This window comes from Dipodomys spectabilis, unplaced genomic scaffold (genome assembly GCF_019054845.1).
Source record: "Dipodomys spectabilis isolate Male_0828 unplaced genomic scaffold, ASM1905484v1 ptg000108l, whole genome shotgun sequence".
NCBI lineage: Eukaryota > Metazoa > Chordata > Mammalia > Rodentia > Heteromyidae > Dipodomys > Dipodomys spectabilis.
The window spans coordinates 12,445,454-12,471,255 of NW_024870785.1; the positions used below are offsets into that span (position 1 = coordinate 12,445,454).

Sequence of the window (25,802 nt, forward strand, 5' to 3'; positions counted from 1 at the left end):
ATAGGGGCACTAACCAAAGCAGAGAAGATAAAAAGAGAAGTAAATTCAGGATGACAAGGTATTTAGTTCCATTTTTAAATACATTCTGACTGATGGTTCAAAACGGACTCGAGAAGATAGACAACATGCTCAGGTGTACTGTTAAGACTGTACACAACCAATTTGGGGTCATTTGCATAGAATTGGCAGTTGAAGCCATAGGCATGTGATCGTTCAAGGAAAGAATGTAGAATAGAAAGAAGAGTATAAAGATAAAATTGAAGGAGACACTAATATAAGGAGGATATTAGAGGACTTGAAGTCAGCAAGGAGATAGAGCACAAAGACAGAAGAACCTAAAGAACTAAAATCACAATATGAATAAAGGATGAGCAGGATAAATATGGTGACCAGACTGGCAAACCAAGATACCATTGGTCATGTATAACTGAACATTTCATTGATGTGCCCAGAGCAGAAGTCACACTACAGAGGATTAATGAATGAGATAAGGATGAGGAGTTAATTTTTGTTCTTGTGAGCCTTTGGAAGGTCAAGAGAAGGAAAGATGTTAGCCAATTGTCAACAGGAAGGTTGTTCCAAATAAGTTGACTTTTCTTTAATCATTTTATTTTATCTTTTAACATATCTAACATTGTTGTGATCCAGTTATAGGGCAAGAAAGTAAAAATGTTGATAAAATGATGTAAGTTGAACACCAGGGAATAATATATAAAGCAAAATCCGAAGAAAGGAACCAGGTCCTCAAACATAGCTTTTCTTGGAAATGAGGCTTCCTTTTCCAGAAAAAAAATGGTGATAAATTTTGCGTTTACTAAGGGATTTAATTCAAAAATATTAGAAGATGTAAGGCAAAAATCTTAACGAATTTAATGCAAGAACACTAAAGGATTTGATGCAAAAAGTATTAAAGGATTTAATGCAAAGATGTTAAAAGGGTGAACCCACTAATGAGTTCATCTTGGACCCATTTTCTCAGAAAATGACGGTCAGGCAGTGACACCTTCCTCCATGACCTATACTTCTGTAGATGATAAAATAATAATGCACCAAAATTGATGGGTTGAACACAAGGCAAAGAAGCTTGGTAAACTATAAGAAAGAATGGAAACAGGATAGCAGTAAATACTGTGGAAAGGAGATAAGCTTCCTACTGAAGATCTTTAACTTCACCCCTGCAAGCTCTATCTTGTAAGCATTTGTGTTAAGGTATCTGAAGAGTTTCAGTATCACTCTGCAACCCATTGGTTATAACTCTAACCAGAGCTTGATGGTCCATTTAACAACTGATGGTACAAGAATGAAAGTACATATACTCTCATTAAACTCACAGGTAAAGAATCTGCACTAGGAAAACAAAAACAGAAATGTGTGCAGCGCTGGTATGGTAACCATGTCTTCTGAACTAAACAGATTATCAAGGCTTCATCTCATATAATCAGGCAAAGGGATAGATATTGGAAACAAAGACTAGCTTGGTCAACCCACTATATTGTGGCTCCACAGAATAAAATTGCAAGCTGGTCACGATGGCTCCTGTCATCCTCATGACTTGGAAAGTAGAAGTCTGAAGGATCACGGTCTGAGGTTAGGTTGGGCATAAAAATCCATGAGTTTCCATCTCAACCATGGCTAAGCTTGGTGAAATGTGCCTGTTAGTCCAGCTATTGGGAAGCACACTTTCCGAAGGTAACAACACATTCCTGTCACCCTCATCAATTTGGCAAAGCACAAGTAGGCTGATCACAGTCCAGATGAGCCTAGATCTAAAGTGAGACCCTACCTAAACAACCAATACAAAAAGGGACCAGAGATATGGCTCCAGTGGCAGAGCACCTGTCTTGCAAGCTCAAGACCCTGAGTTCGATACCCAATACTGCCAAAAATTGTTTTTTTCAATAGCAAAAATCTCCTATTCGTACTAGACCAAGAAGACACATTCAGCTATTAGTATTGCTCCTTTGAATGAAGTATGCATACAAGAATACTTGATGCGTGCTTTGGCTTGTAGACATTGGAGCAGACACCCAGACTTGAGAAGTAAGATGAGTCTCTGTGGAAGAACTATTTTCTAAGAAAATAGTAGCTGGGTGCTGGTGGCTCACATCTGTAATGCTAGCTACACAGGAGGCTGAGATCTGAGGATCATGGTTCAAAGCCAGCCTGGGCAAGAAAAGCTTGTGAGACTCTTGTCTCCAGAAAACCAGAAGTGGCGCTGTGCCTCAAGTGGTAGAGCGCTAACCTTGAACTGAAGAGCTCAGGCCCCTAGAGTTCAAGCCCCACACCAACAACAAAAAAAAAGAAAAAATAGTAACTGGCAGACATTGTGCACATTGGTCATGGGTAAAAATCATTGGAGATTTAGAAGACAGTTTGCAAACAAAAGTGATAAGTGAGTATGTTTCAGATGGAAAATGACACCAGAAAAGAACTTTTAAGAGACACTTTGTCAACTAGAGATCTCAGATAAGTTTGTATTACCATAGCTCAATGGCAGGAAAATTCCCAATGATGTTAAAACTCAGTTACTCCCAATAGAGGTCTATAGTTTACTCTACTCATTGAATACCCTTTGCCAGCCTGGGTTTGTGATTCTCAAACCTTTCATGAAATATGAGTGAAATATGTCTAGGTAGCTTATATAAATTCAGAATTTAACTCAGTACTCTTAAGTTTTAATTAAGTATATTTCTCTTTGCATGAAACCTATATTAACTTGGCCAGCTAAGTTATTCATGCACACATGCTAATTCATTTCTATTTTAGAATAAAATACTTTGACTTTTTTTGTTCTCTGCATTTTCGTTATTACAATGAATTTTGGGGGGGACAGGAGTACTGGGGCTTGAACTCAGGGCTTGGTGCTATCGGTTAGCTTTACCATTCGTCTGGCACTTTACCATTTGAACCACAGATCCACTTCTAGCTTTTTGCTAGTTTATTAAAGATTTTTCCTTCCCAGGCTGACTTCAAGCCAATATCCTCAGGTCTAGCCTCCTGAGTAGCTAGGAATATAGCATAAGACACTGGTACCCAGTAACAATAATTTTAAACACCAAAACTTGAATTCACTGTTACGCTGTAGCACTTACATGTAACTAAGCTAAATTATAAAAATGTATGAAAGCATGAAGTAGCTTTTTGCCTTTATAATTGGAGAATGTTTTGAAACTGTGAATGTATTAATGAAAACGTAGGCAAATCCCTCAAACCAGAAACTATTAGTTCATAAAAACTTTAAGGAGTTTGTAGGAGTAAGAAAAACTCCCTCAATTTGGGCATATAAGGAAATACAGAACTCAATAAAATATTAGGACTTCCCTCTTCTTAGTAGGATTATCATTAGATATATTCATCATTCTCATTATTGCTTTTTAAAAAAACTGCAATTGGCTAGATACACATACTGGCATCAGAATTATTGTGTGTGTGGTTCCTGGTATTATTTGTATCAAAACTGAAACTAATTATTTTTCTTCTTTTGGCTTTTTATCTCCTTTGGCCTGATTTTGTTACACATGCTTTCTGTCTGTACTTACTAAGAAACAAACATGTCTATCACAAAATTAAAACTGTCATCCAGTGTTTAAACTGCAGTAGTTTGACAGTCTGAGATTTTTTTTCCAAGTAATAACCAATTATTTGATAAGAAATGTCTGCTCACAAAATACCTAAGGTGGCCTAAAATAATTTTATGGGAAAATAGCATAATTTCACACAAGTGGTCCATGTAATCATTTTTGTATGGCTTTAAAATTATTACCTTCACTCACTGGTGCGCCAACTACCGTTAGCTATGTATCAGACAAATATGTAAATACTTTAAATAATAGACAACTCCATTAAAATTATTGTTACTGGGTGCCAGTGTCCTATGCTATATTCCTAGCTACTCAGGAGGCTAGACCTGAGGATATTGGCTTGAAGTCAGCCTGGGAAGGAAAAATCTTTAATAAACTAACAAAAACCCTGAGTCTTAAAAAAATAAAACTCTACTTTTAAAGTTATGTCCTTGGAGATGCTGGACATGTGGGTAGGGGGGCAACTTCTGCCTATAGAAAAAAGGAAACTTGGATAAAAACCAAATCAGAGAACTTTTCTCTCATCTGTTTTCCACCTATATAATTTTATTGTCTGTAAGCAGTTGTACAAAAGAAGTCTCAGCTCAACATGTCATTTGAGGAGTACAGTGCATCTTGATCAATGTCATCCCTTTCTCCATTCACCCCCCGCCCTCCCAACCAAACCCATCCCCTTAGTTTTCCCAGTTCATTTTCACATGTATACTACCATGACCACACCCTCCCAGTCTTCCTCTGTCCATCTACTCCCCTCCCCTTGACTTCCACACCACCTGCTCCTCAGGTCCCTGCTACCTGGTATCCATTTTGTTAGACTGTCAATTATTCAAAGGAGTCACACCATTGCAATTCTCCCTGCATGTTTAACGCTTCAATTCATATGTTTGTGTACAAGTATATCTACTTTTTAAGTATGTTTATGTTGTTAATACAGCAGCCACCAGAAACCATAATAACAGGGTACAACCTGTGCAGTGTGCTAATATCAGAGTGGCCAGTCACCAGTGTCTTCTTGGTTAAATGTTAGGGAAGTATGATTAGTTAGCTGATGGAGTTTAGATGTGTATCAGTTCTATCAATAGTATTCTGTTTGTTTATTAAAAAAAAAGAAAAGAAAAAAGAAAACCTATGTGAACATTATTACTTTCTTGATCACTGCCCCACAACTGGTTATAGCTGAATCAAACTTTTGGAAAGTTTGAGAGTCTCAAGGTATTTTAATTTTTCTACTCCCAGAGAAGTCTCTTAAGTGTCGGGGTGGCTTGTACATTTGTGTGGATCCTTAGTTCTAGACTGTAACTCATCTATGGCATTCTCACAATGAATTCTTCTTTTACTATTAATGGATGCTAATAAAAGTAATTTTTTAATAAAAGTAATCTTAAAATTCTATAAAGAGTCCAGAAGAGTTACGTTGGCTTTATTGTTTAATTCTGTAATTCTTTAAGTATACATTGGCTTTCATTGAAAGGAAGAAGCTAAACCCTAAAAATTACCTAGACTTGAGGGGTAAATTGACATCAAGAAATGGTTTGAAATAATCAGTAAAATCTTAGATGACATGTTCAGTACTCTCATGTCAATGTTTTTAGTTACGTCAGTACAACCCAGAGCTACCCAGTTGCTGAGGTATGTAAATACTTCTTGTGAATAATCTCTGAATTTTATTTTTTTTTAAAAAAAAGTGTTCTTGGGGCTGGGAAGGTAGCTCAGTGGTACAGCCCTTGCCTTGCATGCCTGAGGCCCTGGGTTCGATTCCTCAGCACCACATAAGCAAAAAGAAAAAAGCCGGAAGTGGCTGCTGTGGCTCAAGTGGTAGAGTGCTAGCCTTGAGCTGAAGAGCTGAGGGACAGTGCCCAGGCCCAGAGTTCAGGCCCACGACCGGACCCAAAAAAAAAAAAAAAAAAAGTGTTCTTGGACAACTGTAGCCGTTCCAGCCAATTTAAAATCATAGAAGACCCAGATTACATCTCATGAGTTTAAACTGATTTGGGATTCTGTATTTATTTATAAACTTACTAAATCTTTTTCATTTGTAGAAAGTCTTATTGAATTTTTTTTATTTCCAGAAGTTTGGCTTTGTCTCATACTCTTTTCAGTATTAGATCAGCTTGTGCAAGAACTACATACTAATGATAGGAAACTAAATTTCTGCAGGTTCAAGGGAAGGAAATTTTTACATTTCAATTTCAGAGACTATTCCTGATTATCCTGTAGGTGAATTTCTCTCTGGTTGATGAAATGCATCTATTACAAGTCTTTGTTTTATGTTTCTTTACAACCCAACCTGTAATTTTTTTGCAAAACCACAACTTGAAAAACAAGATGACATTTTCTAAGATGATTAGAAAATGCATGTTAACCTTTAATTGCAAAAATTAACTCAAGTTAATAGATCAGTGTGTCAGTTTATTGTTTGTGTTTATGGCATAGAGTGAAAATTGGCCTCAAAGGTTTGTACTGTAAGAAAAATACCAAAAACAATTTATTTTGAACTGATATTTTTCTTTACCCCAAAATTCCCTTGCCAACTCAACTCCAAGCTATAAACAAGTCAATACCTAAAGAAAAGGAAACAAAATTAAAATGTTAAATTTAAAAAGTTCAACTCTGGGTTACAAATGATACCTTGGAAAATAGCTACATCGTCTTCTAAAAGAACATAGAAATGCTTAATTTGTTTATCTTATTGTGGAAGATTCTAAATTTTTTTGAAAATATATTTTAATAAAGGCACAGCACAGTACTGGTTTAGCATACTTCATCCAAAGATCTAAAACCCAGAATGCTCCAAAATCAAAACTAGGGGATGAGGGGCGGTATGCAACAAGTTTTAGATCTGGGGACATTCCAGGTCTTAGTGTTATGGATAGAAAATGCTAAGCCAGTCAAGTTTAGGCAAGTATTTCAAAATTTGGACAGCTCTGAACTATGAAATACTTCATGTCTGAAGCATTTTCCCCTAAAGGGATCCCCAACTCGATCTCAAAATTTAGATTTAACTGAAGCCTCTATTTTTAATAAGTCCATTTATTTATAGCAGTATTAAAGACTGAAATATATCTTAAAGCGGCATCTACATTCAACTAATGTACAGCATATTAGGTTTTCTAAATTATGAAATTATTATTCTGTACTGGGGGATATTGTCATGCCTTGCACCCTATCACTGCAATCAATAAAAGCTTTGCTAGCTAGCTCTAATTTGCAAGCATGCCATGCAATTAATTCAATTGACTTTTTCATATATAAGAGCTCTCCTGGTTTCTTCACAATTTCTTGACTGGTACATTTGATACCAATGACAAACAAACCAAAAAACAAAAACAGGAGAGCAAAAACTATATATGAGCTAGCTGATGTTGGAAGTTATCCTACTACAAACAAGATGCTTGTAAGAGAAACAGCCATGCTTCTGCAAACTCCAAAGTAATATCATCTCTGGTCTCTCTGCAGCTAGACCCTGAAGCTAGCACTATTCTAAAAGAGCTTCAAGTCAAACTCAACGGAGTTCTGGATGAGCTCAGCGTCACTTATGGCGAAAGGTAAGGGGCATACTGTACTTACGTAGTTACTATGAAGTTGTTCATTACAAATTTTTTACATAGAAAAAGAAAGGGTAGATTTGTCAATAGTTTCCCATCTTCTGTTGCAGTAAGATCCCTGGGCCCTACAGCAGGGAATCCTAACTTTTACTGGGTATAGGGTTAGGGGATCCGTTATTCTGAAATATAACTACATTGAAATGTACAGCCTAGCAAAACAACTCAAAACAGGTGTGTAAGGTATCTGCCTTCTTCTCTCCCTCCCTTTTTCCATCCTCTTGATGCTCACCTCTACCCATTCAAACGGAGGCTTATTTGGGTTAAAAAGTCTACAAATGTGGATTCTGATTTTATAATACTCAAGAGAGAGACTTTAATGATGAAGAAAGGATTGGTGCCAGCAAGAGAGCCCCTAAAAAGATGTGTTTATAGAAGCAAGTATTCTAGCTAGATAAAGAAACCCGTGAATCACAGCTGGTATTCAGGATCTGAGCCCTCATTATTTTTCAAAAGCAGGAATGACCATCATGCTACGATTCAGATTATTGGAGTAAACAGTCCATTACGTGCTTCCCTTATAGGAAGAATAATTATCACCTCCTTGTTGCTGTGATACATCACATACACCCAGTGCAGGGGGAAGTGGGGGAGTCTACTGTGATCAATGTAACCTTGCTGCTGGCTTCCGTGTTGAGTTTACAATACAGATCTGATGAGAACCTATACTTCTCCTATTTTTTAAATATAAATTCCATACCCTTTGCTCAATCCATCCCATCACCTGGATGCCTTAATTTGAGAATCGGTGCCCAAAAAAAAAAGCAGGTGCCCAAAAAAAAAAAGCAGGTGCTTAGATGGTGATTCTTACTCCAGCTCAAAAGATCATTGATGATCCAATGGTACATCAATGCCTTAGATATTTCCAACATTCTCTGCCTTCTTATTCTATCATCCCAAGGATCTATGGCTATTGCCCTTTTAAAAATGCCACCACAAAGACCCACAATCCCTACTTTCTCCACATCCCCACTTTCTCCCTCCCTTGAAACCACTACCTGACTAAAGCCTAAGGCAGATCTGTCTATGTAAAAGCCAGATGGTCAGGGATTTGAATTTTCCTGAATGAGAGATTAGAAGAGCTTATTCCTTCGAATTGGATAAAAATGAAGTTAAGAAATGAGCCACATCCATAAAGGTCAGCTAAACTCGAGGGATTGAGGAATCCAACACACATGGTAAGTCTGGAGGGGTTATAGTGGCATTGTGAAAAGAAAGCCAAAGAGATGTCCCATAGCTGAAAATGGAGACAGGCCAAACATAATAGCAAAATTGGAATCAAGCTTTGACAATATATCAAATTTGCCAACCAACATGTTTATATAACTTGCTATTAAAGGGCTATGAACACAAACTGTTCCCACATTGTGATCATTTAAATAAAACCTACCGAAGATTTTCTACAATAGGTAAAAACAAAAAGTAAAAAAAAAAAAAAGATTTTATCATAGACTATTTCCATAATGTAAATACTAAAAGAACTCAGCTGTCTTACAAGAGCAAGAAGTCGAGCCTGCTTTTTTTTAATGTATTCTCAACACCTAAAATAATGATTGACACATTATTAAATATTTATAGATACATATAAACATGAATAAGCATGCATATTCTGTTTAACACAGAAGCATTATAGAGTGAAAATTGCTAAGCCTGTACATAAAATCTGAGGAATTCATGCACATTCTACTACTTGCAGTAGTAGAATAAATTATTGTGTGTGAGGGAAGAACAGGACTGAGTTGATTTAACACTGAAATGAGTTCTTTCCTTCCTTATTATCATTCCAGTGATTTGACCATTTCCCGTCATCTTTCTTGTTTTCATTATCCCAGCATGTACACATGTTACATTTACTCCTGTTGTTGGGAACATGAAAACATTATTGGAGACCTCTTAGTAGGAATGCTAAGAATCTCTACTATCACTCTCTTACCAGTTGCCACTGCTTGGGTAAGAACCACCAAAACTGGTGCTGGAGATACAAAGAATGAAAAAGCACAACAAAGATGATTACTCTCCATAGACTTACTTAAAATGGGGAAGCAGATAGGAAATGATCCATTGGTACATTCAACCAGTGTTTATGTTTAATAGCTTTACTGTGATATTCACATACATACATAATCATACATAATTAAGGTGGTTAACGATGTTTTGATTATACATATACATTAGGAAGTGATCACCCCATTCCAGCTATTTAAGTATCTGTCACCTCCAAAGAGTTGCCATTTGTGTGCATTTGAGAAAATTTCACATCTCTCCTCTTAGCAATTTTAATAAATAAATCAGTACAATAGTATTTACCATAAATGCCTATAAATATAGTGTTTTAACTATCATTCCAGTGTTTCTTGAGAAACCCCTTTGTACCAGAGACAGCAGCTGTTGCCACTGTGCAGCTGTGTAGTACTAGACAAAACCAAGTCCCTGCTCTGACGGAGCTTACAATCTAGTGGAAACCATAAACAATAGGCAAATAAACTAAATGTATGTTCTGTGCCAGGTAAGGGGCAGGGGTGGGGAGAAGTAATAGAGAGCAGAGAATGATAGGAATGTCACTGTCACTTTAGTTTGAGTGTTCAAAGAACATTTCTCTGAGGAGGTGTACTGTGCTAGACACCTGACACAAATGAGAGACTAAGAGCATCATGAGAATTCCATGGCAGATGGGACAGTAACAGCTGAGTTAAAGTAAGCATGTTCTCAGGATCTAACAAGAACACAAGGGAGAGACTACTGAGTGTGTAGTATAGTGGGAAGAGCAGGAGAAACAACAGCACTGAGATCCCTCTGTCAGCCAGCACCGTCCCTGAAACCGTTATAGATTTTGTTGTATTTGGAAGCCATTGAAGAGTTTTAACCAAGGAAGGGCATAATCTTGTCTCTAAAAGGATGTCAGAGAAGGCTAAACAGAGACAATGAGTAAATTGTTTCACAAGTTCAGGTGAAAGGTGCGTAGGTCTTACAAGTACATATTGGAACTAGTAAGTCCCCAGAATTAGAATATTTTATAAAAGTTTGTTGATGGATGTTGGGGATAAAGAACTCATTAGACTTCTAATTAGAAAGGTTATACAGGCAGTAAAGAGGTATGGGGTGTAATTCAGATGGACACATGTGAATTTGACAATTATGTGTGTGTGTGTGTGTGTGTGTGTCTTGGGAAAAATATGTGATCAGATGTGATTTCCAAGGATCAATCCCAGAGTATGACAACATAGACTGCCAGATAAAAAAATTAAATTTGAATTTCACATAAACAACGAAGAATTTTTTAGTGAATTTCCCAACTATTACATGGACAGTCTCATGCTAAAAAATGTTGACAATTTGAAATTCAAATTTAACTATGACTCTGCTTTAATTTCATAAATATGGCGGTCCTACTCTAACGGAGGCCAAGTATTTCATGAGGAGGAGTCAGTGAGGCTGGAGAAAAGCCAATAAAGTGAAAATCACAGAAACAAGGAAGAGCAGGGTCCTAGTACCAACCACATTTCTGGATACGCCATTTTTCTAAACAATACTCAGGAAAGCATGCCAACTGTCTCTATCAGGGAGAGAGGCTAAATAAACGAACCCTACTCACATTCATTCAGCCTGAAAATCACCGCTATTATCTGCCTTATATGCGAGCAATCCACATAAAGCTTCCTCGCAACAAAATGTTTTGCGGGTTTAAGTTTGAAAACTCAGGGAATTCATACCATTTGGAACAGATCAAACTCCTCAGGGAAGAATTCAAATAGACGAGGAACAATGTTGACTTTTACTCTCGAAGTAATAGTCCTTGTTTTCAGTTTCCAGCTTATAATTGAAGAGTGTATAAAACAGATGAGTTTTGAGTTAAATCAAATGCGAACCAATGGAAATACCACATCTAAGAAGAACAATGCAGCTATGGACGCAGAAATTGTGTTAAGACCTCTTATGGATTTCTTGGACAAAACGTAAGTTTTCTGCCCAATTTTATCCTTTTTTTTAATTGCCAGAAATTCCTAAAGTTGACTAGTAAGACGTTGAGAAAAATCATTCTCCTCTATGTAAAGCCTCTTCTTTGAGACAAATGAGTTCATTAAAGAACAACACGTTTTTATTACTCTGTACAAAAAGGCAAAGGAAAACAGAGAGAATAAATATTGGAAGCTAAGGATGTTGATATTCTGAAGTAGAGACAGATTTAAAATTCTAGGCTCCACAGATAACCTATTGTCTTGCATTTTCCTGGACATAGAGAAAAAAAAAGGCTGAATTGAATCCGCAGTGTCTGGTTTCATGTCAGAAACTTGCTGAAGAAGAAAAATAACACAAATGTGACTAGAATGAATTCAAGTGAGAGGCCAGCAAATAGCTACCTGATCTAACCTTCAGTAACTATGTGCTCTGTGTGCATCACCATAAAAGCCTATAGGCATTGGGGAATGACGGAAAGAAAGCTGAGGTCCCCAATGCCTTGAAGTTTAGTCTAGTACTGGTAGGGGTGGATGAGAGCAGAAGCTTTAATGTAGACTAAGTCAAAGACTTTAACTTAAAAGGTCCATTTGGTTGGTTGATTGGTTGGTTGGTTGGTTGGTTAAGCTGGTGCTTTTTTAAGTTTTTCTTCACTATCTCTGTTCTCATCAATTCTACTTGAGTAAGTTTGGGGGAAGATTAAGGTACCTATAATTTAATATGTAGCCAAATTTTGGACTCATTGATCTAAAACAACCAAAGACACAGTGTCATAAACAGGAATACAAGCCTCCCAAGTTCAAGAATCTGAAGTCAGAAATGCTCTAAATTTTTTATATTTCAAATGCCAATATTCTCAAAAAAGTCAGCTCCAGATTTTCTAGGGAAAGGGGGATGTTACTCAGTACAGTGCTTTCCAGGCCATGCGTGAGATCTTCCACTGTAAAAACAAAAACTATCCTGTAGTATTTCAGATCTTAGGTTTCAGATTTTTTTAAGAATACTGGTAGTCTTTGAAAATATTCCCAAAGCCGGACACTGGTGGCTCACACCTGTAATCCTAGCTACTCAGGAGGCTGAGATCTGAGGATCACAGTTCAAAGCCAGCCCAGGCGGGAAAGTCCGTGAGACTCTTATCACCAGTAAACCACTAGAAAACTAGAAGTGGCACTGTGGCTCAAGCAGTAGAGCACTTGCCTTGAGCTGAAGAGGTTCAGGACTGCACCCAAGCCCAGAGTTCAAGCCCCACGACCGACCAAAAGAAAAAGAAAAAGAAAAAAAATATTCCCCAATCCAAAGACTACAATATGCAACAGTTCCGATCCTAGGCAATTCAGTTAGGTTTGCTCGGCTTTTACTCAAAAACCACAATACCAAATATAGAAGAAAAACAAGAAAATAATAACTGCCTATGAGGACACCAATGTTGTATATGGTAGATGACATGTTATCTCATTTATTCTTGTTATAGCAAATTAATAACAAAAAATATCAATGCAGAGGCTGATTCAGTTATTGGAATTTCAGTAGTTGGTGTGGATTTTTAACCAGTCAAGTAAGTTGATATACTGATGAAGCTTAAGTGAATATGTATGTCTAATACTATTTCAGATTAAGTCTCTCAGCAAAAATTTGTGAGAAAACAGTCCTGAAGCGAGTTTTGAAAGAGCTATGGAAACTAGTCCTTAACAAAATAGAAAAACAAATTGTTCTCCCTCCTCTGACAGATCAAACAGTAAGTATTTTTTAAATTGTCTTTTTTATTTTTAATGAATGATATGGGCCCAGATGAACTACAGTACTCATTAAATCCATATTGGGAAACAAGTATTTGGTAAACAATTTCTTGACAATGATCAATCTAATTAATTTTGTATCTAAATCAGGTTTAAATAGTGATGATAGTAGTTAAACTTCCCATCTACTTGCCGATCAAGCTCTCATCTTTTATTAAATGCATCAGAGTATATGATCTGTAAGGTGACCTGGCTTTCATCTGTAATTTTTCCTTAATTATCCTGGGGAGTTGGGATGAGAGAGAGAAAGGGAGGGATGGGGAAAATGAAAGAAAGAGTGGGAGAGAGGGAGAAAGAGGGAGAGAGACTGTGTTTCTTTGTTAAATTTTATAGCCTTAAAAGGTAGTTCCAACACTACAATGCAGAATCATTTTTGCCTTTCCAGTCCGTCTCCACTTATTACTTCCCTACTTGCAGGTTAATAGAGGCTGATAGCTTTTAGTGGACTTGAGAACCATGGTTGTATCATACACATTAAAATACAAAAGAACCAGAAAGATCATTTGGCAGCAAAAGCTAGACTATGTTCAAGGAGCTATGCTATGCTGGGGTTCCAGTTTGAGCATCCTGAAGCAAGCAAGATAAAAATAATCCAACAGCCAGGTGCCGCTGGGCTCACACCTATAATCCTAGCTACTCAGGAGGCTGAGATCTGAGGGTCATGGTTCAATGCCAGCCTGGGCAGAAAAGTCCATGAGACTCTTATCTCCAATTAATCACTAGAAAACTGGAAGTGGCGCTGTGGTTCAAGAGGTAGAGCACTCGCCTTGAGCTGAAGAGTGCAGGGACAGCACCCAAACCCAGAGTTCAAGCCCCACAACCGACAAAAAAAATTTTTCTTAAATAACCCAACAATAGTGTAATTGCTTTTTTTCCTGTGACTGGGAAAGACAAATTGATGCAAATAATGAGTTATTCTAAACTAAACTAAGATACATAATGATACCACTTTTATGCTCAGTCCATATATTTACCAAGGGGAATTAAGTGGAAAGTGTTTTCTTATCAAATGTACCAAGATACAAACATGCATATGTTTTTGTCAACTTACTGCCAGCAGCTGATCAAATATAAGTTATGTGGAGTTTTGCTTAGCACCATCAATATGTGGTTTCTTCTATTATAATCTAAACATAGGGGTGACCAAATCACATGTATAAATAAATCTTACTGTGCTCTAATATATATTTGTGTATCTCTAGATTTCTATATCACTTATACAAATGATTCATAGGAGGAGGCTACCAGTTATAGTATGGAAACCAGGCTAGTGTGGACGCTCAATTTTTTTTTTAATCTGAAGCTGTGGAATAGAAAAAGATACGGTGTCTTACCACAGCAGCTGCTCAGAACAATTTTGATTAGTTAACAAAAAAAAAAAGAAGCAGAGAGAACTTGCACCTTAGACTCCATTTCCAGAATGTTACCCCTCCAAAGGCTCTCACAGGTGACAGACCATCCCGCTGTATGCTGCCGTCTCTACTTGCACACACATCGACTCCACCCACAAGTACTCTCTCTGGTGTCCAGCTGTTGTTTATAGTTTTCAAATCCATTGAGGCCCAGTCATGAGCTTCACTAAGCTCCCTGCCAGTTGTCCAAGTGGCAATTACCATTTTAGATAGTTCCTCGGGAACAAAATTGTCCGGATATCAATCAGTTAGTCCACGGCTGCCTCTCCCATCAGTCCTACTATTTTTTAGCCCAGTATGCCTAAATAACTCTCCTATTCTTGAAGAATATTAAGACTCTTCAGGAATGTTTTTATCATGTTATATTAGTGTGCGATATATACCATGTCATTCTCTATATATGGTCTTTCCTAGGAAAGCTTATTATCATCTCAATTTTCTCTAGCACTGAGATTTCCAGTAGTGAGCCTCCGTTGTTCATTCATTCATTCATTCATGGACTAAATGTTCCTTGTGCTTCCACATGTACTGGGCTCTGTGCTGGTTACCACCATACTTTATCATTATTCATATTTTTATTAACAGGAATAAAGTTAGCCATGGTTGCTTATCTCCAATGACTTTGTATTTTAAATAGAGAAAGAATATAGAGAGCATTAGTTCAGAATGGCCAGTTTTCCTTACTGTGAAGATACTCCAAGCTACCAGTGAATTTGGCCAAATTTAGTACTTTTCCACTCACCCACAGACATGGCTCCAGCCATTGTTTCATTCTGGTGAGCTGTGTGTGTGTGTATGTGTGTGTATGTGCGCGCACATACATACATACCAGTGTTGGGGCTTGAACTCAGGGCCTGGGTGCTGCCACTGAGTTTTTCTGCTCAAGGCTAGCACTCTACCACTTGAGCCACAGCTCTACTTCTGCCTTTTTCCCCCTTTGGCAGTTAATTGGAGATGACAGTCTCATGGACATTTCTGCCCAGGCTGGCTTTGTGCTGTGATCCTCACATCTCAGCCTCCTGAGTAGCTAGGATTACAGGAGTAAGCTACCAGATGAGCCTGGCTCCATCTTTAGATTGGATTTTTTTATTATGGTATTTTCCTTTTCTTTTCTTTTTTTGTCTCCAGAGCCTCAAGTTTCTAGAGAAAGCCTACATTGAAGGAAGGACAGCACTTCTGAATGAGCAGCTAGCTCTGTCCTCTTCAGTACTATGAATTGTCACAGATTTGTTTCAAGGAGCTGTAGAAAAGAACTTTGCTAGAAATAATGAGAGTTTAATCCATGTTACATCAAGGTGGTTACATTATCTGAGACTGATTCAGTGACACACACACTTAAAACTGTCAGAAGGGGACACAGTGAGCTTTGCTATACTGCCAGCTGTCCTAGATATACTGTCCTTAAAACATGTTGTGTCTGAAGAGTTGAAGTTTAAGGGGAGGGAGTCAGCATAGTCAATGCTAATATGTGAAAATGGAACTAGGTAACTGGAGTGGATGGAGATTATTGGAATAATGAATGGTGAATTGGAATAAAGAATAGTGAAAGGTGTAACATTGATTAAGATGCATTGTAAAGCCGGTGCCAATGGCTCATGCCTGTAATCCTGGCTATTTAGGAAGCTGAGGTCTGAGGATCACAGTTCCAAGCCAGCACAGGAAAGAAAATCCATGAGACTCTTGTCTCCAATAAATTACCAAAAAAGCCAGAAGTGCAACTATGGCTCAAGTGATAGAGAGTGCTAGCCTTGAGCAAAATTAGCTCAGGAACAGCCTTGAGTTCAGTCCTAGGACTGGAAAACAAAAAAACAAAGATGCATTGTACTCACAAACAGACATGCCCAACTGAAACCCTTTTGTAAAACTATTTAAACATTAAAAAGCAAAATTAAATACACTAACAACCACAATCTGAGAAACAAAGAACAGCCTCTATTGACTGTTTTTCAACTCTAAGACTGAAGTTCTTAAGACTGCATCTTCTTTTTCTTTTCTGTGTTTTTAGGGACCCCAGATGATTTTCATTGCCGCTAAAGATCTTGGACAACTATCCAAACTGAAGGTAATCAGAATAAAGGAAGCCCTGAAAAGTAATGAACTGCTTATAGCTCTGTGTGAAGCCATCCTATTAGTAATATTACAGCATCTACCCTGGCATGATTAAGATATGTGTTTGCTCTCACAGGTTGCTTTATGAATTTATAATCTTGTGTTATAGCCAGTTTTGACTTTTTTATGAACAAAGAAATAATGGAGCTCTGCATAGCAATCCAATAAACTCAGATCTTAAAGTCAAGAAACATGGGGAAATAAAACTCATCAAATCAGACAATGAACTTTTGTCCACATGTACAACTTCACTGAAACTGAAAACTTCTTTACGAACCCCAATCTTGTTGAGCATTGGTGGCTAATGCCTGTAATCCTAGATATTCCACAGGCTGAGAAGATGTGAGGATCTCAGTTCAAAGCCAAACAGGACAGACACATCCATGAGACTCTTATCTCCGGTTAGCCACTGAAAACCCACAAGTGAAGCTGTGACTCAAGTGATAGAGCATCCGTCTTAAGCAAAAACCTAATGGACAGTAGCATTTATAAAATGCAGAAAATGGTAGCATTCCTCTTACAGGTTTGTTGTGAAAATCAGATGTCCACATATATTATGTTTGCTTGGTAACAGCAAGGAATTTGCCATCTCTGACCTCCAGTGGGAGCTACATTCCTTTGCCCACAGCTGGTAGCTCAGAGCTAAGTATCACTGGTATTGTTTTCAATCTACAACACATAGGAAGGAGAATCAACTTGCCTAATTACTGTGGTAAAAGATGTGCCTGCTTTATCATCTATATTTTCTCCTTCCTCAGAGGAAAAACCTCTTAAAGCTAATAATCCACCTAGAAGACAAAATCATCACCTAAGATTGTTTCTCACAGGTGTTCAGAGATGTTGATGAGTAAGAACTATTTCTGAGAAGTACTTACTATAATTTAAAGTACAGTTATATAAATATGTCTCCCTACTTATAATAATAAAGAATTAAGATACACATATACAAATACAAATACATGTGTATATGTAAATACATGTGTGTATATGTACATACATGGATCTCTGATCTCTATCTCTATTATTGCCCACTCTGGGATTTCTGGACCCTGCCTTGAAAAAATGGCTTTTATACAGTGCCAAAGTTTCTGACACAAAACTGTGACAGTGAAATAACCTAGGTCTCATTTAAAAGAAATTACCCCAATCATGTGGATAGCATCTGTGTTTTTAATGAAACATCTTCCATCTTCCAAGAATTCTGTTTCCTGAGCGGAATATAATATCATCTAGAAATGTTTTAGTTTCAAGTGATAGAAAACCCAAAGAGAGTATTCGCTGTTCTATGGAATTTTATAGTGCAGGGCTAACTCAGCTTTCAAAGCCTGCTAAATTAAAGATTCAAGCAGTGCTGCAAGACCCACTTCGCTTTCTCTACCCTGCTTCTCTCTGTTTGATATAGTACCCATCAAACCTTCCTTCCTAGTTGTGAGATGATGTGTCTGCTTTTATCTCCTCGGAACCACCATTTTTTAACTCTTCTTCTGAGAAATTTCTATTTAGTTCCTTTGCCCATTTATTAATGGGGTTATTGCTTCATTGAAGGTTTCATGGAGCCTCTTGAGCTCTCGGTATATTCTGGATATGAAGCCCTTGTCTGATCTATAGCTGGCAAGCATCTCCCATTCTATAGACCATCTTTTTAGCTTTGTGACAATGTTTTTGCTGGGCAAAAACTTATTAGCTTGATATAATCCCATTAACTAGACTGTTGATACAATATCAAAAACACTTGAGGAAATACACCTGAGTTTACTGCTGGCTTTACTTAAATAATAACCCATCACTCTGCTTTTCCAGAGACATCTTTATTTGAATGCATAAAATCATGCTATATTCTAGTCATTCTAGTCATTACTGCTAAATCCTAGAAAGTTATTTCTAACAATTAGTTTTAGAGAACTAACATATATTCTTTATTAGACTGTTTTATTTTTAGAATAATCAAAATTGATACAACTAAAGAGATTCATTTAATATGAAATATTTATATTTATTCATCCTAAATCATTTCTCCCTAAAATTTTTTTTGCCAGTCCTAGGGTTTGAACTCAGGGTCTGGACGCTGTCCCTGAGCCTCTGTTTTGCTCAAGGCTAGCATTCTACCTCTTGAGCCACAGCACCACTTTTGGCCTTTTCTAGTAGTTTATTAGAGCTAAGAGTCTCATGGACTTTTTTCTACCTAGGCTGGCTTCAAACTGTGACCCTCAGATCTCAGCCTCCTGAATAGCTAGGATTATAGGATTACAGGAGTGAGCCACCAGCACCTGGCTTCTCCCTATAATTTAGCAAACATTTCCCCTTACTCCGAAGTCTCAATGTGTATTCAGCATTCTTGTTTACAAAGTATTAAAAGAATTCTCATGTTTAAACTGAAACTCTTGTGTTCAAGAAGGACACATCATAAACACATGAAGCTTCCCTCTGTGTTTTTTAACATTATTCAAAGAGTGATTCCATTTGAGTATGCAGAACACTATGAGGGTTTGAATTACCAATGGCCAGCTGGTTGTTTATGGCTCACACCTGCCATCTTAGCTGCTCAGGAGGCTGAGATCTGAGTATCTCAATATGATGCCAGTCCATGCAGGAAAGTCTTTGAGATTCTTAACTCCAATTAAATACCAAAAACCCTGGCGTGTAGCTATGACTTAAGTGATAAAGTACTAACCTTAAGCAAAAAAGCTCAAGTACAGCACCCGGGCCCTGAGTTCAAGTCCCAGGACCAGCACCAAAAAAATTTAATTATAAAAACAATTGAAAATCCCTACAAATTATGTTGGTTCTCTGGACTTCCTTAAATAGCATTCATATTTGACCTCCCCTTCTCCTCCCCGCCCCCCCCCAGGGTGGGGGACGGGTTGGAGATAGAATGCAAAGCAAAGAATTAAAGTGTAAAAGCTTCAACATGCATGTTTACAGGTTCCTTTATCTTTCTTTTCTAACATTACCTTGTAGTAAAAATAAAGCCACATCCTGCTTTTTAAGTAGACATTTAGCATTCCTTCCTTTAGCAAAATGGATTATTTGTTAAATATATGTTTAAAAAAATAAATCACTTAAATGCGTAAGTATGAAGAAGACATTTCAAATAGGAGGAGTTTGCATGTGGGAATTGTACAGAGCCTGTGAACTGATTTATAAGCAGTTCTTCCCCTGTTTTGTAGGAGCATATGATTCGAGAGGATGCCAAGGGTCTGACACCAAGACAGTGTGCTATTATGGAGGTAGTCCTGGCTACCATCAAGGTAAGGGGATGCTTCCCCTGCATGGACCACAGGGCTCTCCCGTTCACAGAGTTCTTGTCTGCCAGGGCATAACTGAAGAACTTTATCAGCCATGGCTCCAAGATCCTTACACAGATGCATTTCCAGAATGTTGACAGATTAAGCCTTTTCTATCTCCTTCTTACATCCGTATCACATTGCTTTTCTACTGTTTTCCCTTTGCTTCTCTCTTTTAAAAATGTGTTGTAAACTGACGATGGAGGATTTTTTTCAAAGAATGACATGCATCATGAAACCCTGGTTAAACAGATGGGTCAAGAGGGTTTTAAATTAACAGAATTTGTATTCATGTTTTCTATGGTTATTCAAATCATGTAAAAAAATACCACCCTTCTACCCTTCTCAGAGAAAGTAGATACTATTTCTTCAGGGAGATGCCTTCTTACTATAGTCGGATGCATATTTCTGTTGCCTAAATTCTTTTCTAATTATTTAAAAATAAAGTATTTCCACCTTTACCCAAGTACTAATGAAAATATTCTCTTAAATACTAAAACTTTGATTGAGATGCAACTCTTTTGTCACATCAGTATAATTCCTTTTTTTTTTAAATTTTGGGAACTCGGGGTTCTTGCCAGACAGGTGCTTCCTTTTTTGAAATATCTTTTTCACAATTCAATGGTTATTTGGTAATATATTTAACAAATATCCATCTTGCTAAAGGAGGGAGTGCTAAACCTCTACTTAAAAACAAAACTTTGACAGAGACAAGTTTTTATTTGAGCCACACCTTCAGTCCTTGTTTTAGGTATTTTCCAAAAAAAGCTTTACATTCATGTCCAGGCCCTCTGGGGCTGCCATCCTCCTATTTCTACTTCCCACACTGCTGGGATGACAAGAGCATGCCACCATCCCAATTGAGCTGGGGAATCACTCAAGGCTTTTACTTGGGCTGGCCTTGAACCCCAATTATCTCATTACCTAAGTAGCTAGGATTACAGGCATGAGCCACTGTGGCCAGTTATGTCTCAATTATAAGTCAAGAATATTGACGTATGTCAATATCAGAAGTAACAGAAATTATGATTACATGGTTGAGATAGAATGGTTGGGCTCTGCCATATTTTCTTCACTTGCAGCCAAAGAGATAATATTTCAAGTAAACGTAGTCAGGCACCAGTAGCTCATGTCTATAAACCGTAGCTACTCAAGAGGCTGAGATCAGAGGATCAAGTTCAAAGCCAGCCCAGGTAGGAAAGTCTGTGAGACTCATATCTCCAATTAACCACCAAAGTCTTAAGTGGTAGAGTGCTAGCCTTGAGCAAGAAAAGCTAAATCACAGTGCCTTGGCCCCGAGTTCAAGCCCCGGTACTAGCACAAAAAAGTCAGTAAAGCTTTATAGCTAAATCTGAGAAATGAATTTCCACCTGGATTTGTAAAAAGTATGGCATAATATAGGTGCTTGAAATGTACAAAAAGTGGTGATAAGCAATTGCGACCAAAATAATAGATACAAACAAAATAGAAGGAAATTTTTCCTTGGCAACTTGTTAAAAAATATATATATTAGCATTCCCCCATAAGTCAGTTAAAAATAGGTTGTGAAGCCAGGCGCCGGTGGCTCATGCCTGTAATCCTAGCTACTCAGGAGGCTGAAATCTGAAGATCATGGTTCAAAGCCAGGCCAGGCAGGAAAGACCATGAGACTCCTATGTCCAATAAACCCCCAGAAAACCTCAAGTGGCGCTGTGGCTCAAGTGGTAGAGCGCTCGTCTTGAGCTGAAGAGCTGAGGGACAGCACTCAAGCCCGACAAAAAAAAAAAAAAATAGGTTGTGAAAGACCTACAATATCTGATAAATGTGAAGAGTTAGAAAAACTGACACAACTTTTTTGAGATTATTTTAAAAAGATGGCTTGCTAAGCATGCAGACAATATTTATCTTGATATTTTAAATTTTGGCAGTACTGTTTTCTTCTCACAAATCACAGCCAGCTCTGAAGTAGCTTATTTTCTGCAGTTTCATGAAGAACATAAGAAACCAAAAAGAAAAATTCTCCATCCATTTGCAAGATGAAAGAAATGATACTTGATACACAGTTCTTCTAACCCCTAAGTCAGATATAATACATATTGCTCAACACCCATCCAGTTTCTTTAAAATGGAACCTTTCCAAACATCCAGAGTTGAATACGAATGAACACGTAAGTAAAATACTGGAAATAATTCAGAGTAATATGACATGGTAAATGCAACACCATGAGAGTGGGTAGTTCAGAGAAACAGAAATCAAACAAACAAAAAATACAAGAGTGTAGCTTCCTGTCCTATAGGAATCATACCAGTACTTAAATTTTTTTAATTAAATAAGGATCATATATAAAGCAATTTAAACAACTCCTGTCATATAGAAAACTTCATAAATGTTAACTTTCAGACTACCTAAGGAAACTGGCTCACTTTAAAAGGCCCATTTTTTTTCCTACTAAACCCAAGATAGCACCTCTAGCTGAGAGTTCAAAAATTGGTTTTTGGAGAAAGGAAGAAATGACCTATCTCAACTTAGTTTGCTGATTATTTTCTTCCCATCAGTAGTGTAAATAAAGCATCTGAAGAGGCTAGATCAGAGGGCCCTAAGTTATGCTTTAGTCACAGAAATATACTAAGAGTCTGAACATCCATCTTTTGTTTAGAACCAGTGGAATATAATCTGCTTACACATGTACAAGAGAAACATCTAAAAAGCTTCCAAAACCCAACATTTTCAGATTTTCCTCTAGCATATAATTCCTCTCTACCATGTAATTTTCTTCTAGTATGTAATTCACTATGAATGGACATCTACGTCTGCATCGAGCTGTGGATACTGGAATTTGTTGCATTACTTAGTCATTCACTCCTCCACATCAGCTTTACTGTCAAGTCCTCCAAACACAAGCCTCAGCCACATAAAATTTCTGCTCTCCTGTTCCTCTGGTGTCACCCACAAAGTCAGAACTGAATTTGCTGGGTGTCAGCTGGTTGATCATGCCTGTAATCCTAGCTACTCCAGAGGTTGAGATCTGAGGATTACAATTCATAGCCAGCCCTGGCAGGAAAGTTCATGAGTCTTATCTCCAATCACACACACACACACACACACACACACACACACACACACACACGCACGCACGCACGCACGCACGCGCACACACACGCACGCACGCGCACACACACACACACACACACAACACACACACTCTCTCTCTCACTCTCTGGAGCTGTGGCTCAAATAGTTCAGTACCAATCTTGAACAAAGAAGCTAAGAGACTACCACCAGGCCCCAAGTTTAAGGCCCAGAACCAGCACCAAAAAAAAAAAGTGAATGTGAAATCTGACAACCAAGTTTTATACAAAAACTGTAGCCCCATTTTTCCAGATTTCCTATGCCAGAGGGGGAAAAAAAACAGACTGTTCTTGGGTGCTTACTAAAACCTGTGTGAAATACTTCCACAAAGCAGTGGGAAATCATCTGGAAAGCATCTCCTCTGTTTGAATAAGAAATCTATGGCACGTGCTATCCTTCTCCTCTGGGTAGGATGCTCCTATTCTTTGCACCATGCACATTGTTTTCTCTCCTGACAGTGCTACCCTCTATCGTAGGGTTTTCTATCTTGCAACATTTCCTACTACAAAATACACTCAAAAGACAGACATCATTTCTGCCCTTACAAATCTGCACATCAAATATCCTACTAGGAGCTTTCATGGAATGACTCACAAGTCTGTGGCTGGAATGAAGAAGTCAGCTGAGTATTGTAAACTAAAATTCATTGGAGGCCCTCAGGCATTCTCAAAGCAAAGTCATATCTTATTTTTTGTTCTCATTTCACAATTAGTCCCCCCAAGGTCCCAGAGTGATACAAAACAAATGCCTTCCTATAGAGTTATTATAAAGTATTCAGGGATAAATACATAGTTTATATCTCATAGTTGAGTGCTTCCTTCCCCTCCTCTCTCTCCCCCCTTCCTTCTTTCTATCCTTCCTCCCCCCTTTCCTTTTTTTCCTTTCCTTCCCTTCCTTCTTCCCTTCCTTCTTTCCTTCCTTCTTCCTTCCTTCCTTCTTTCCTTCCTTTTTTTCTTTCTTCTTTTTCTTTCTTTCTCTTTCTCCTTCCTTCCTTCCTCCCTTCTCCCTTCCTCCTTTTCTTTCTTCCTTCCTTCCTCCCTCCCTCCCTCTCTTTTTTTCTGTGGCTTGACTTCAGGGCCTGAATGCTGTCACTTAACTTCTGCTCTCAAGGCTACCACTTGAGACGCAGCCCTATTTCTGGTTAAGAGTTTTATGAACTTGCCTGCTTGGGCCAGCTTTGAACCTTGATGTTCAGATCGTAGCCTCCTGAACTGCTAGGATTACAAATGTGAGCCACCAGCACCCAGCTACAACCACACTTCTTAACGTTCTTATAGTTTCTTAAAGTTATACCCTCATCAGACACTGCTTTCTGTAGGCTCTACTCTGAATCTCCTCTGCGTTGTGTGAGTTGAACTGTATTCACTCATGCTTACAAATGCAGGGAATCTTTTCTGAGAAAATTAGGATTTTTCAGTTCACTGAATTGTTCTACCTAGAAACTCTCAAGGAGTTAGACAAAGGAATGACACCTCTTTATTTGAAAGAGTGCACCAGAATCATTTGTAAGGCATCTTCAAAATATTCTAATACGTGAGAAGAAGCCATAGTTCTCAGAGAGTGTTCTATTTGCTTTAGCTTAGGGACAGAAAGAAAAACCTGTCTAACCTTCAAAGACTATTATAATATATTATCTAGTCATTATAACTGCTTAAAAGAAGTTTCATGATTTTAACTTATTTCTAGACATTCTGCCTTTCTCAAAGATTCCTGAGAAACACAGCATGAAAAATGCTAACACCTCTCAATGACCATATGTATTGTCAATGAACATAGATCTTCTCTATTATGTTGTAGATAAATATGGAAATGTTTCAACTTTGTTGAGTATCAATAGCAGGGAAAAAATCATGTTTTATAGCTGGGCACTGCTGGCACATGACTATAATCTAACTACTCAGGAGGCTGAGATCTAAGGATCACAGTTCAAAGCCAGCCTAAGCAGGAAAGACCACAAGACTCTCATCTCCAGTTAACCACCAGAAAACTAGAAGTGAGTCTGTCGCTCAAAGTGGTAGAGCACTAGCCTTGAACAGGAAAGCTCAGCGACAGAGCTCAGGCCTGAGTTCAAGACCCATGACCAACAAAAAACAAAACAAAAAATATGTTTTATCATGTTTATAAGACACAAAGTCAGAAGGTGTTGGATTTCCATGGGGCTACTCTCTGTGCGCCTGTGTGTTTGAGGAATGGACAGGATGGTGCAGTAGGCACCTGGTCTATAGTTCCAAACAGGTGTCTGCAAACAATGTGGCTTTAACAATCCTACATATTATTTAGGAATAGACATAAATAGCCAGGTTGACAACTGTTAATCTACATCTATCAGTCCATAAGGATTCTGACGACTGTATCTGACGACATAACCCTGTTTTGTTTAACTAACATTTATCATTTATTATCCTTAAGTAGTTGAACAGAGTTTCAATTAAACATGGCAATTTATGCCTAGACTGCATCTTGAAGATGTCACCGCTTCCATCATTCTCCCTCATCTCTTCCAAAAATGGCTGTGCCATTCCCTCAATTTACCTGGTTCCATTTTCACATATTAGGACTGCATTTGTCCATCCTTCTTCTCTCCATTCATCTACCCCACTTCTTCATCTTATTCCCACCTTACCACAAGTTCCAGCTTCTTGGTATTCGTTTTGTTAAGCTGTCATTTAACAGTTGTTCAAAGGAGTTACACCATTAAGATCCTCCCCTGCATATAACATACTCTAGTTAATGTTTGTGCATACATGCACATGACCTTATATATGCTCACATACAAATGAGATCTAACTTCCACATATGAAAGGAATCATGCATGCTTTGTCTCTGGGCTTGACTTATTTAATGTAAGTTTTTCTAGGTCCATACATTTCCCTGCAAATGACATACTATGCTTCCTGATGAATGATACAATTCTATCGTATACATATGTGTGTGTGTGTACTGCATTCCAATATA

At 37.9% G+C, this 25,802-nt stretch overlaps 1 protein-coding gene across 1 annotated transcript in view; it reads left to right on the forward strand.

The window, feature by feature from the left end:
- Unc13c (unc-13 homolog C) overlaps positions 1 to 25,802 on the forward strand; it is a 279,587-nt gene that overhangs the window by 218,518 nt on the left and 35,267 nt on the right. The window contains 5 exon segments of the mRNA XM_042687992.1: positions 7,038 to 7,126; positions 10,987 to 11,136; positions 12,749 to 12,872; positions 16,351 to 16,407; positions 19,622 to 19,702. Of these exon segments, the coding sequence (XP_042543926.1) occupies positions 7,038 to 7,126; positions 10,987 to 11,136; positions 12,749 to 12,872; positions 16,351 to 16,407; positions 19,622 to 19,702 (501 nt within the window).